General features: G+C 36.7%; 1 protein-coding gene across 1 annotated transcript in view; it reads right to left on the bottom strand.

Annotated features, from left to right (window-relative positions):
- The window catches only part of CSMD1 (CUB and Sushi multiple domains 1), a 1,039,667-nt gene that overhangs the window by 299,933 nt on the left and 725,127 nt on the right, over positions 1-14,607 (bottom strand). The window contains exons 22-23 of the mRNA XM_087856321.1: positions 13,576-13,767; positions 12,989-13,115 (exon numbers count right to left, since the gene is read on the bottom strand). Coding sequence (XP_087712447.1) covers positions 12,989-13,115; positions 13,576-13,767 — 319 coding nt within the window. The remainder of the gene's footprint in view (positions 1-12,988; positions 13,116-13,575; positions 13,768-14,607) is intronic.

Here is a 14,607-nt window from a genome sequence, read left to right as displayed (position 1 = left end):
GTAACCGGAGCAGGGAGAGGGATGAAGCAATAAGAGCTCAGATGAGGGAAATAGTGGGTGGGGGGTGAGGGGAGAGCGCCACAGCTAGCACTTCGGAGACTGTTGTGAAGATTTGAGCTCTACACTGGGTGATACACCAGCAGAACATTTTCAGGGAAGCAATGAGCTCATCTATGATTGAAAACATTTACTCCACCTGCTGTGTTGACAGCGGACTGTAGACGAAAATGTCGAATCAAGAGTAATCGAGGCAAGATGCATGGTGCTCAGAGGAGCTTGTCAGCAGAGGGACTGAGTGGTGGTCAGATTCTGAAGGTAGAACCGGGAGTGGATGAGGCACGTATGAGGAAGAGAGAAAGCAAGACCACTCCAAGTTTCCTTCTTAAAAAAACTACAAAAGCAGAGTTGCCATCAACTGAGCTGAGAAAAAAAATAGGGGGAAAGTTTTGTGGGATGGGGAAGACCAGAGGAGGGTCTCTGTGCATGCTGGGTGCAAGATGCGTCATGCACACTGAGGAGAGCCGGTGGGGAGACAGTGCTCATATGAACTGGGAGTTCTGAAGACAAGCCTGGATGGAAATACTAAACGTGTGGGTCCTCAGCACATAATGGTTGTTATACCACAGGACTAGATGAGACTGTCAAAGGTCATAGGTGAAGAAAAGGAGAGACATGGACTTTGAATTACCTGCTCACATAGGTTTTCCCACATTTGCAAGGTGTTATCTCTTTTGTCATTGCTATTATATTATATTATATTATATTATATTATACTTTTTGCAGAAAGATTTCACTATAACCCTTTATTATTTCAAGAAAAATTGCTGCTGCTTACCATGGTAGGAGGGTTTCTGTTTTACTTTGCTATGTAGTTGATCATGAAAAAAGTATTAAATTCTACGGGCACCTGGGTGGCTCAGTTGGTTAAGAATCTGCCTTCGGCTGGGGTCATGATCCTGGGATCCTGGGATTGAGTCCTGCAAGGGCTCCCTGCTCAGCGGGGAGTCTGCTTCTCCCTCTCCTTCTGCCACTCTCCCTGCTCATGCTTTCTCTCTTGCTCATTCTCTCCCTATCTCAAATAAATAAATAAAATGTTAAAACAAAGAAAAAATATTAAATTTTGTTAAATTATTTTTTCTACACCTATTTATAAGACCATAGAGTTATTTACTTTTTAACAATAGGATGAATTACAGAGTTCAGTTCTTTTTTTATTTCCTGTACTTTGCTTGCCCTTTGACATGAAGGTTATTTTAGCCTCGTTAAATGAATCAAACTATTGTCTTATTTTTTTTTCTTTTAACTGGAAGATTTTTCTAATATATTGATATAATGTAATCTATTATTTTCTTAAATTTTCTAAAAACCCGTCTCTACCATGTCTTCCATTCCTAATGTTAATTATTTGGGCCTTCTATATTTTATCTTAATAAATCACTTCACTTACTGGTCTACTCAATGATATCTTTTCAAAAGCCAGTTTGTGGGTTTGTTAATTCTCTCTACTGTTTCTTTCATTAATTTCTTTCACAATACTTGTTGTTTTTCCATTTCTACTTCTTTGAATTTTCTCTGATACTATTTTGCAAACGCCATTAGCTACAAACTTAACTTGTTGATTTTAGGTTCTCCTATTCTTCTAATACGTGCATTCGGGACTGTACGTTAAGTATGAAGTTATTAACCATATATAAATATATATATATATATATATTTTTTTTGATTTCCAAATGGACGGTGTGTTTTCTTACTGAGGCCAGCAGAGTCTGCCAAGCCCAAATATGCCACATTGGAATATTGATTATTGTGAATTAAAGTTACTTAAGAAACAGCTGATGCAAGAGGGACACTCTTACTCCCCCTTGTCGCCCTGGAAGAGGAGATAAATGTCCGCTGTGAAATGTACCCTCCTGTACCAGGAAGAGAGACATCCCTACCACTGGGGAGAGGGAATTGAGGGCCGAGCAGGCTGTGCAACCCAACCTTGTGACTTCCTCACTAATTTACCACCCTGAGTCCTAACTTCTTTGTCTTGTTATTCTTCACGAACTTCTTATCTCCTTGGATAAAAGCTGTAAAAACTGCCTGCTCTAGGCCGTTCTTTGAGTCTCATATTTCCAATGGGGTTTCTGTACATGTGAATTAAATTTGGTTTTTCTCCTGTTAGTCTGCCTTATGTCGGTTTCATTATTAGACCAGCCCAAGAAGCTACGAGGGAAGAAAGGGAGTGTTTTCCTCCCCTACATTACTTTTTTGCTATAGATTTCTATTTCTATCCCATTTTGTTTGGCATCTGGGGCATAGAAGAAAGTGATTCTCTGTAGACAGTTTGTTTCTCGTATGTAATCATGTTCATGTATGATTCGTATTTACTTGAACAGAATGTGCAGGTTCTAATTGGAGGTTGAATATCTTTTAAAAATAAGTCCAGGGGCGCCTGGGTGTCACAGCGGTTAAGCGTCTGCCTTCGGCTCAGGGTGTGATCCCGGCGTTATGGGATCGAGCCCCGCATCAGGCTCCTCTGCTATGAGCCTGCTTCTTCCTCTCCCACTCCCCCTGCTTGTGTTCCCTCTCTCACTGGCTGTCTCTATCTCTGTCAAATAAATAAATAAAATCTTTAAAAAAAAAAAGTCCAATAATTGCATGGTTCAAATCTTTTATAAGCTTACTAATTTGTTATCCATTTGATCTATAGATCAAAAAGAGTTTTCTGAAGTGTACTGAGCAATTTCCAACATCTCCATATAATTCAGTCATGTGTAGTAAATTATGTTCTTAGCAGAATGAAAGTTCCTAACTGTCATATATTCCTGGTGAATATATACCCCTAAACAAAATATAGTCCCATTTTGTGTTTAATAATTGCATAACAGGTATCTGCAGTAAGGAACGATAGCTAGTTTGAGTATAGAATTCCAGATCAATGGTTATTTTCCCTTAGTTCTTCAAAGACCTCCTTTGAGTCTATATTGTTAAGATGTCTTTTATCGGCTAATTAATATGTGTCTTTCTTTCTTTTGCTGTTTGTTAGATCTCCTTGCCTTTGATGTCCTTCAGTCTTACTAGAATGTGTCTAGGCATTCACTGGTTTTCACCAATGCTCCTCGGGACACATTAGGCTTAATAACTGCAAAATCCACATAGTGTATCTATTCCAGAATTTAAGGTAATGTAGGGAATAACTATCACTGTAGAATTATGAACTACTTATGTAACTGTCACTGTAGAATTACTTTTATACTGTGTGCTTGTAGTACTTTTTGATAAAAATAAAAACTAATGAAGAAAAAAAAAGGAGGAAACTTATTTAAGTGATTTCTCTGTGTATAAATCAGGCAATACACTCTGAACTATGTGTGAAATTGTTTTCTAGAAAATACAGATTATAAAAATTGACTCCAGGAACTCAATATACACAAACATACAGAAATATACATCCTATATTTATAAAAATATTTTTAAATTGGTGATAAATTGAAAATAACATAAATGGTCAACAATGAAGGAATTAAAAGGCCAGTACATATTGATATATTGGTATATCTATCTATCTAGAGAGAAGTCTGTAAAATAAAGCTAGGTGAAAAAATAAACAAGTATGAAACACTATGATTTTTAATTATCTCATATAAATAATTTTGTTTATTAATTCAAATAGTTTTCCTATAGATTTTAGGAGAATTTTATAACTTCAGATGGTAAAATTTAATATTTATTACTTTTTCCATTATGGAGATTTTTTTTGTATAATTAAAATATATTTACTTCAGTAAAGAACAGTTAAGAGTTTAGTCCCCGAGGCTGGGACTAGAACACTGAGGCCCACTATCACCGCTTCTAAATAACATTATTCTGGAGATTATAGCCATTGCAATAAGGCAAGCAAAAGCATAAGACTTGGGGAAAAGAAAGTAAACTATTATTATGGTAGATAACATAACTGTATGCATGGAGAAAACTAGAAAACCTACAAACTCTTAGAATTAATAAGAAAATTTATAAAAGATAAATATAAAACTATAATTTGTTTTCATATAGCAGCCCCAAAATGCATAGTGACATAAAAATACTATTTACATTAATATTTTAAAAAATCCTGTAGGTAGGAATAATTCCAACAAAAGATGTGCAAGACCTCCATGCAGAAAACTGCAGAGCATTACCAAAACAGGTTATATAAGATCTAAATAAATATATCTAACATCATGTTAGGGATCAGAAAATTCAGCACTGTAAATAATGTAACTTTTCCCTAAATTGATCTATTGATATAATGTGATTCTAATCAAAGTCCTACAAATTTCTTTTGTAGAATGTAACAAATCTTTCTAAAATAAATATAGAAATGCAGAAGGACAAGAGTAGTTATAGCAATCTATATTACAAAGAATAAAGCTGGAAGATTATAGTACCAGTTATCAAGACATATTATAAAATAACTAAGTAATTAAGATAGAAAAATGTCTATATATCTAGATATATCTGGTTTATGATAATGATTGCATTGTAACGTGCAATGAAGAAAGATTGACTTTTTAACACATGGCCAGTTTAATTTTACCTAATGATAACACCACCAACAATAAAATAACTAAGTATTTTTCATACATACACAAAAATCAATTCCGGATGAAAGAGAGACATAAATGTGGAAGTTTAAATAAATCTGCAAGAAAACCTAAGATATTATTTTTATAATTTTGGAGATGCAGAATTTCTTAATAAGGACCCCCAAATACTAACAACTCCGAAAAACATTTGACATAACACAATTTAAATACAGGTAAGAAACACACTAACTATAAAAGAAAAATGAATTTAAAAAAATTCACTCATTGAAATTAAGAACCTATGTTTATCAAAGGACATTATGATACCAAAAGACTGACCATAGAGTAAAAGGGTAAGTGTGAAACATATAATTAGCAAATAATTGCTTTCAGGATATATAAAAACTACATACACCTCAATAAATAAAAGAGGCATTCTGGCACAGGAAAAAAAGAGGGTAAAAGACTTCAACTGGCAATTCATAAAAGAGGATATTCCAAAGGCCAATCAGAGAATGCAAATTAAAACTACTACATACCCACTAGAATGTCTAAAATGAAAAAGACAGTCAATGTCAAGTGTAGTTAGAAGGTGAAGAACCTGGAAATCTTATTTACCTGGTGATAGGAGTAAAGACAGGTATGACCACTTTGGAAGATCATTTGGCAGAATCTACCAAGGCTGAGTATAGGACTCACCCTTACTCAGACATTCCAGTTCTAGGTATGCATCCAAAGAAAACATGCATGCATTCACCAAATAATACATGAAAGCATATTCAACATGGCAACCCAAACCAGACAAAAACAATCCACATGTCCATCAACACACAGCATGAATAAATAAGTCATGGTGTATTCACGCAGTAGAATAATCTAGCTATATCAGTGGGAGTGAAGGTTGAAGAAATGAAGATACATTACCAATCACACTGCATAATTCCATTTTATATAGTGTTCAAGTTAGGCAAGACTCATCTGAAGGCCACAGTGATCATCGTTGAGAATGAATGATTTAAATGGAGCTCAAAGGGCACATGTTGTGTCTTGGTGATGCTCTATTTCTTCATCTGGTTGCTGGTTACGCAGGGTGTTATTTTGTGAACAAGCCATACATGATACTTTGTGCTGTTTCAAGCATGTACGTTATATGTTAATGAGAAGCTTCCACAGACAACCAGCCAACTATGCACCTAAGTGCCATGAAATTTGCCAATCTGGAAAATGTCTCATGACTCCAACAACAAAAATGATATAACAAAGTTTAAATACAAATAAAGCAACAGCCATTTAAAATAAAACCATTTAAAACAAAAGAAATACTAAAAGTCAATATGCCAGACACTATACCGCTAGGTAGGGAACATTTAAAAATCAAACGAAATATAGTATCATCACTAAAGAACTCACACTTATTTCAGACACAGACACGTGAGAAAAAAAAAAAAAGCCATACACATTGCAATGCATAGCATCGCAAGCTCCAACAGTTATGAATAAGGTCAGCGTAGAAGGACATGTGTCCAATTCTGCCTCAAGATGTCTCAGAGGGGTCTTGTCAAGCAGAGAGAAATAAGGAAGGAAATTCAAGTAAAGGCAGAAAGACGTAATAAGTAAACAAATAAATATGTCAAAAATGTTAAAATATGAAAGCTGCAAATAAATATAACAAACAAAATGTCGTAGAGACTTTTTTTTCCCTGCCAAATTGACAAAGATTAAAAGGCTTTGTTGGGTTTCGGTGAAAATGTGGAGACTCTTCCTTTTCATACACTGTTGGAGGCCATATCTACTCTTTTTAAAAGCAATTTTGTAATGGCCATAAAAACTTAAATGTGCACATACAGCATGGCTGGTAACAGGGAAAAACTGAAAATAACCCAGATATCCTGACAGGGCATGGTTTAAACAAATGCTGTACATTCGGGCAATGGAATAATATGCAGTGATGTGATAGGTTGAGGTGGAATTACAAGTAAGGACCGAGAACTTTGACTATATTCATTAACTGAAAAAATGCTCAGAATAACATGTGACATGACACTATTTTTGAAAAAATAATTCAATAAATAGATAAATGAATAAATCAAATTTTATATATTCATGTTTGTAGAGAGAAATTATAGAAATATATGTCAAATTTTCAACTGTAGTTATGTTTCACATCTAAGGTGACAGTGAACTACCTTTCAGGCTTTCTATTTTTCTGTAACACTTTTCTACTATTTCAAAAATAAGGGAAAAAATAGATACTTTGAATAATATGTCAATGGGCTTTAATTTATTCTGCATATAATAAGCAGACAAAATAATCTTTCTTTGAAGCGGGCAAGTGAAACAATCAATTTTGTATCATAGATAGATTTGTAATAAGATATGTAAAAATGTGTCCATCATTTGACCCAGCAAAAAATTTTGTGGTTGTTTATTCTAAGATATTAATTACAAATAAAAGCAAAGGTTTACTTGCAATACTATTTGGCATATGATTATGGATAATATCAAAAATCAGAAATAACATAAATAACAAGAGCTACAACATTTAATGACACACTCACACTGTAGAATGTGCATAGTTACATGTAAGACATATGTCAACATGCTAACAATCATATATGGTAGAGGGATAACGGGAGTCTTTTTTTTGTTTGTTTGTTTTACAATTTTCAAAATGTCTCTCTATGCCTTCGTTTTTCAGCCATATTAAATTAATGTTGTTAATAAAGAAAATAAAACATGTCCCCTAGAGTGAGAACAGTAGACTAGAGAAAGCCCTCGCAGAATGGTCAGTTAGCACGCCTCATGGATTACAAGGGTCTGGATGAGGGAGCAGTGACAATGGTGAGTGGGCAAGAGCTATCCGGGAGCATCAGTCATAGAATTAATGAGACGTGAGGATCACATGAGACGCGAGGATCACATGAGAGAAGCTTGTGATATGAAGAGTTTTGCCTTCCATCCTTGGATACATGGTTATGATGTTAACACAGACAATAAGTTTAGAAGGAAGGTTGTTGTAGGACAGAAATGCTGAGTTCAGAGAAGAAAATAGGTTATTTTTAGATGGGATAATAAGAGTGAAAGTTCTGTTGAGGAGTTTGGCATTTTAACTGGGTCCTAATAGATGGGAAGAATCTGGAGATGAGGCAACAAGGAATAATTGGGGAGAGCAGAGGTCAAGAGACAGAGCTGGTATAGCCCAGTTGGGATTAGGGACTAATGTATATATGAGTAGTTAGAGATAAATTTGTAAAGGCACAGTAAGCCAAATCAAAGAAAGTATTACAGCTCTGGTTAAGGAGCTTAAGCTTGCTGATCAGCAATGGGAGTGTTCAAGAGACTGGGCAGGATAAAAAGCATGGATTTGGAAAGGTCAGCTGGGAGATGATTAAAATAAGGAAGGTAATGAGCATGTTAAATAAGGAACTGGAAGCGGCAGATAACAAGAAAGGAAGATAAACAAATGGGGAGCCGACAAGGCTTTGGCTCATATGCAGCTAATTTTTTTCTCATTGCTTATTATGAAGACATTTAATGTAATTACCAGATGAATGCAGTGAGACATATACTAACATCTTGGGTTTTCTATTTGGGAAAATATTGGAGACTGAGGAAGGAGAAATAAGGAAGAGTGAAGATAATACTGAAAATTAGACTCCCCAGCCAGTTGGGGGAAGGTGGATATTAACAGAAATCAGGAATAGAAGTAGAAACTGGAACAGTGGGCATGATAGTAGTAATGGTGGAAGTTGGGGAGTCTGAAGTCTATCTGTGGGGAGCTCCTCATTTCTGAAACAGCGGTAATGCCAATGTTTCCACTGCCAGCTCCTCCTATAACTCCATCTACATTCAACCTGAATTTCACTTCCTGTGTTACCACTTTTCATTTTTTCCCCCATACTTTCATCTTTTTTGGCCAATGCCCTTATTCATGATCTGTTGATGGAAAATGTCAAGTGGGTTTATGCGGGATACAAGGTGGCACCATGACATGCTTTGCTGTCTGTGCATGAACTGAAGAGCGGATGCTCGGTGCTCAACTTCCCAGGGACTTTGAGAGAAGACATGGACAGCCAGTGATTGTGATGAGTCTCTGCTATTTGTGTAGTGATATGGGAACCCAAGAGCTAAAAGAGAAGTCTGTCCTTTATGCAATCCTTCCCAGTCAGTCTACACATCTCTACTGCAATTTCAATTGTGTTGTTGGAGAACTAGTGTTGATTAAACAGTCATACCTGAAATTGTGCGTGTCAGGATCCTGCAAAGTGAGGAGTGCCTGCAGCTCTCCTGTCTCTCACTCACTGTCACCTGAGTGGCTGGGGAGGTACACTAAACCCAGTGGCTGCCCCATGGCCCCAAACTAAGCACTGGAAGCTAGTCCAAGACTTGGCAGACTTGGTAGCAACACTGGTCTCTTCCCTTTTGTTGGCTGAAGTTCTCTTGGTTGGTTATTTCCTCACATTATCTCCAAAAGATAAGTATAACTTACTGTGTTCTTAATAAGAAAGGAGAAACCCTAGAGGTTTTGTCTCTGGCCTGGTGTGCTTAACTGCTATGTCATCAAAAGTCTTCCAGCTTGGGTTTCCAGCATGTTTCCTAAGGCTCAACATTGAGATTGGATAGAAGTGTCTAATGAATGGAGGTCATTGGACTGCCATTTTCCACTTGACCCTATTTCTTATGGGGATCTTGAAGTCTGGTCAAAAATAAATTAAAATATCCCTAGATTTCCAAGCTAGATCTCACTGTACTCTTTCTACCCCCAAATACACCTGGGAAACAATTCTAAGACACATCAGGGTGAGATGAGGACCACCAACCCACATTTTACTTTCTGTGAAAGTCTGAATAGGGACAGTTTTGACAATCTTGGTAAATTTTTTATCTATCTCTGATGTTTCTAATACTGCATGGGCTTTTCTAAAATAATTCCCTTCAACTATACCTCCAAATGCAATTTACTGTGAATGATTAGGAACAGAAATACTTTCAAAGCGAGTTTTCCAATTACACTTGCAGAAAAGCAATTAAAACCAAGGAACAATATACACATGCGATTATGTGAAATGTGGCCTCTAATGTTGCTTGCTGAAGATGTTTATAGTGCTATATCCTTTATTATATAAATTATAGCTTTGCTCAGCAATGAAATACATGGACTCTCTTAGAGAAATGTCTACGTATAACACTAAATGTGGCTAAATTTAGTACAATGTCTTGTGATTAGACTTTTAATTAAATTCGGCTCAGGTAACTGCTTTATAGAATATATGTTAAAATTACAAGCCTCTTCCAGACCCAAGTGCAACAACAACTATTTAGGGTTCTTCTATTACCTTGAACAAAAACTTACAGCAATATGCAATCAGAAATTGCTCTGGGCTTCAGTGAAATCAAAATAGGCCCAGTAAGAATTGGCCCTGAAGTGTGTAGAAACCATCCCTTTTATAATTCCTGGGATCCTGTTGCTTATTTGTTCTCTAAGAGTGAAAAAATTTACACTAAAGAAATCACAGTTTGAATCCATAATAATAAATTCCATTTATATCAAGAATTTTTAATACTTAAATTCATCCCTGGACTCATGTTTATATACCTGATGTATTGTTCATGATCAAGTAAATGGTGTGGTCAATATTGGTTATGTTACCAGTGGAAAATCTAAGACTTCATAATCAGCCAACAAATATCAGAGCTAAGACCAGACCCTATTTTTCTGAGTATTAGTATTAGTACTATTTTGAGCACAAAACTGTACATCATAGACTTTTAAGTATGTTTTATTTCCAAAGCACCACACTAAAAATAATATATATTTTCTTAATGAAGAGAAATCACCAGAAACATTTTGAGACAATGTTGAGTAAATTAATTATAAATACTGATGCTTCCTTTTTAATTTCCTGTTTAGGAAGGGCTTTATGGCTTAAATCAGAAATATCTGTTTACAAATTTTATAAGATTAATTCTCACGTGTGAAAGATATGGCAGAAACAAAATTTTGACAGTCCCAGAACAACAGATTGGTGTATCCAATTTTCTTTCCCCCTAGAATCCTAATGGTTAAAAATCAAAGCCAGTTCATGATATCAAAGGTATACATTTTTTATTACTTCAACTCATTTCTTTATTACTTTCTTTTCTCTTTTCTTATTAAAATGTTAATGAAGTATTAGATTCACCTGCAAAGAATGAATTCATCACTTGGTTTGCATTTAGGAGAAGAGTGCTCAGTTTAATTCTCAGGAAACAAATCACAAAGGAACTTGAAAAAAAATTTAAAAATTTGAAATCCTCCTAAAAGAAAATATATCCTGTTTATGTAAACTATTTTGTCAAACATAAAGAATTCCTAGAATTGTTTAAAATAAAAACTAGTGTAGCAGCTTTTATAATACTCAGATCAAGCATTCAGGAATTCAAGGTTAAGAACTAACATTTAGTTTTATTTAGTTCAATGGAAATCTGACTGTATTTATTTCCATAAAGAATACAGATTCTTAAATTGTTACTCAAATATACCTTATTTTTGTCCCAATAGATCAATAATTATCTAAGTAATCATATATCTTAAGGACACAAAACTGTTTGTTTATTTATTTATTTTTTAAAAGATTGTATTTATTTATTTACTTTAGAGAGAGAGAGAGCGCACAGACTGGGGGAGGGAGAGGGATAAGCAGACTCCACGCTGAGTGCAGGGCTAGATCTTACAACCCTGAGATCGAGACCTGAGCCAAAAATCAAGAGTTAGATGTTTAACAGACTGAGGTATGCAGGCACCCCAAGGACACAAATTTATTTTTAAATTAGTTATTATAAAATTAGATATTGCATTATATACATGATTTAAGTTCTTTCTCTTGCTTCTCTTAAGTAATAATAATAATTTTTTCTTAGGGTTTGAAAGTGATAATGGTTCGTGCCATGTTAGTTTAAGATGGCAAGATGTTCGTGCCATAACTTGAAAACAAGCAGGTGGATTTCAGAGGACGGATATCATATGAAGGGAACAGAGTATCATGGGTAGAATGTGCATCTCCCCTTGGCTTTCATTCCATTTTATTGTCACTAAGTTATAAAGTTGCAGTATGGTGGATCCATGTCTGTTTAACTTACATTTCTAAGTTTGCCAGTGTGCCTTTTGTGAATAAGGACACAAAATCAGTGCTTTGTGAATGTATCTATCCACACATTTGCCCTAGAAAGAGGTGTCTGGGTTTGACCTCCACTTGAGTCAACTTCATGTATTTGAGGAGGGAGCTGAATTGGCCATTTAGTCTCTCGTGGACATAATGGCACACAGGTGGGGAGAATGGACCGGAGACCTGGGGATTAGGGCTTTTGGGGGTGAAACAGAGTTTTTAAACAATAAATTTTGTACAGAGATTTCAGAACTAATACAATGAAAGGGAAAAATTAATGAAGCTAGAAAAACGATTTTATGAGGTACTGCAAAGTGCTCTTGTTCCTCAAGAGCAATAATCAAGAAGCAACTTATTTTGAAATTACTTTTTGATTTACGTGCTGTGGTTTTTGACACAGCCTTCTGACTAGAACATGGAAAAGTTACTTTAAAAAGATTACTTTTTGTTGGTTTACTTATTGGTATAAAAAATTTGCCATAATAGCTGAGAACGATCAATTGAAATACAACACTTTCTTTTGAAATGTTTGCACAATTTTCTGTGATTATTTTTAAAGATTTTATTTTATATGTGTAACTTTAGATTTCTTGGTCTACCTCCAACTTACTTTGATATATTACAAATGACCACATATTCTCCCCATCCTTGTATGCAAGCCCCTTTTCAGTATGACTTTGCTTTTTTTTCGGGCAAGGGGTGGAGTTTATTTCTTCAAACCTTATCTTGCCTGCTGATGAGTTTTGTTTTGGCAAATGGCATGCTAGCAAATGAACGGAAGCCCAAAATGGAAAAGTTTGTCATCTCTTGCTGCCAGAAACCTTCCACCATGAATAGTTACTGAAGGAACAGAAGTCTGGTCTGAAGAGGCCCCAGCATTCCGAACCATCAGCTGAGATCTGCATACCTGAGTGAGGCCATCCTGGACCATCACCCTGTCAAGCTTGCCCAGGTCAGCACTGCCCAGTCAACACACAATGTCATGGGCAGATAAATAATTGTTTTCTGCAACTACATTTTGGGGGCCAATTTGTTATGCAGCAAAAGCTAACTGATACATTTAATTTATTTTTCTCTTTTTTTATAGATGGCTTCACACCAGTTCTCAAAGGAATTCCAAAGTAAGCGTATGAGCTAACAGAAAAATTTACACACACCTTTACCTGTTTTCCTTTGACTCAGAAATGTAAAAACAATCGTGGATAATAATAGATGTACCATTATCTCTACTACAAAATGTCAAAATACACTCCTCTATTCTAAAACCCTCTGAAACCAGAATGAAACAGGTACCTGATGGTCTTTCCCGGGTCTGCCTCTATGATCCAGGTGCAGTGGAGGTTGTTGTCATAGGGGGCAGGGTAGCCAGGAGACAGGATGCGCCCGGACGTGGCAGCGTGGATCTGACCCCCACACTCCGCTGCAAGAGACACAGACACTTGAGGAGACTTCCTCCAGGCCCCACAGGTTTCGATTTAGCTATTTTAAAAACAAAAGCCCAAATGCTCACATCCACATTATGTTAACTAGCCAAGAAAAAAAAAATATCACAATCGTCTGTCTCCATCATTTCTTTCCTTTCCTTGTTCCCCAGTAGTACCCTGATGGAAAGCCATTGCCCAGTATGTAATTCCAGTCAAGAGTATAAAACAATGAAACACTCCTGTTATAATTCTCATAATAATTCTGTGCCGTAAAAGAGTACCAAGAAATCCTTCTTTTGTACATAAAACAAAATCCAGAAAACCACACTTATCTTGGAAGTACATAACGAGCCTACATTGGAGAGAGAGCAGAAGCATCCTGCCCTCTTCCAAGGCCCTGGATCTCAGCCCTCAGGTCTGCTTTTATGTCGCGATGGAAGCCGCTGCCCAACTCACCCACACAGGAAGGCAGTGGTTTGTCCCACACTCTGCGGTCGCCACTGAGGCAGGTCAGCGTGTCGCTGCCGTGCATGGCGTAGCCCGGGTTACAGCTGTACAGAACCACAGTGTCAGTAAAGTGGCCTTCATCTCGGATCCTATAGCCATAGTTAGGGATTCCTGGATCCTCACACTTTACTAGGTCAAAACCTGTGAGAAAGGAGAGGAAAGATTGAGTGGAAGTAATGGTAGTGAGCAACAAAGACAAAACAGAGAAGGTTATCGAGTGCCCCTCGAAGCGTGGAAAGAAAAAGAAGATAGTGAATTTAAAAAGGGAAGAGCAAATGTGGGGCTCAAATGGATTTTGTTTGTTTGGTAACCATTTGTTGTTTCAGGATGTTGGGTCATTTTTTTGGTTCTTATCTATTTATATGATAATAAGGAGAGTCTTTTTTTCTAAGAGTTCCAAATTGTCACCTACTAATCCATATTGCCTGCTGGCATGCTGGATTCTCCAGTATGCCTCAAAGCCTTCTCTCACTGAGCCACAAGCTTTTCCTGCTTCCACATCCCCTCTCTGTGAAGCCCAAACCTTCCAGAAGGAGGGGCTGGCCATGCCTATCTCCAGGACACTCTTCAGTCTTTACTGCCAGCACTCACTCTAGCCTACAGTCAAGAGCCACCCACCTTCACACAGACTTCCTCCACCTCTCCAAGATCTTACGGTTCCTGGGAAATTAAAAAGTTGTTCCTACTCACAGATGATGGGCTCGTGAATTTCCACCTGCCACACTCCCACGGCACACAGTGAAGGGGAAGACAGGGCAGCTAATGCCAGGCACAACGGGAACCCCAGAAATGAATCACGATAATGACTTCCTCAAACTTAGCTCTCAAACTCAAAGAAATAGATGACAGAAATGAAGATTTAGCTTCTGCAGAACTGAGAGCTATATATTGCTTTTATGTGAGGCAATATTTTAAGGCCATCTGTGGAGACAGTCTTACGCTAACATTTCTCTCCTCAAATCCTGATGCAAATGTTGACCA

This window comes from Ursus americanus, chromosome 27 (genome assembly GCF_024610735.1).
Source record: "Ursus americanus isolate L20-20 chromosome 27, mUrsAme1.1.p, whole genome shotgun sequence".
Lineage (NCBI taxonomy): Eukaryota > Metazoa > Chordata > Mammalia > Carnivora > Ursidae > Ursus > Ursus americanus.
Note: the sequence above shows the minus strand (reverse complement) of the source record. Positions and strands in the feature narration are given on the sequence as shown.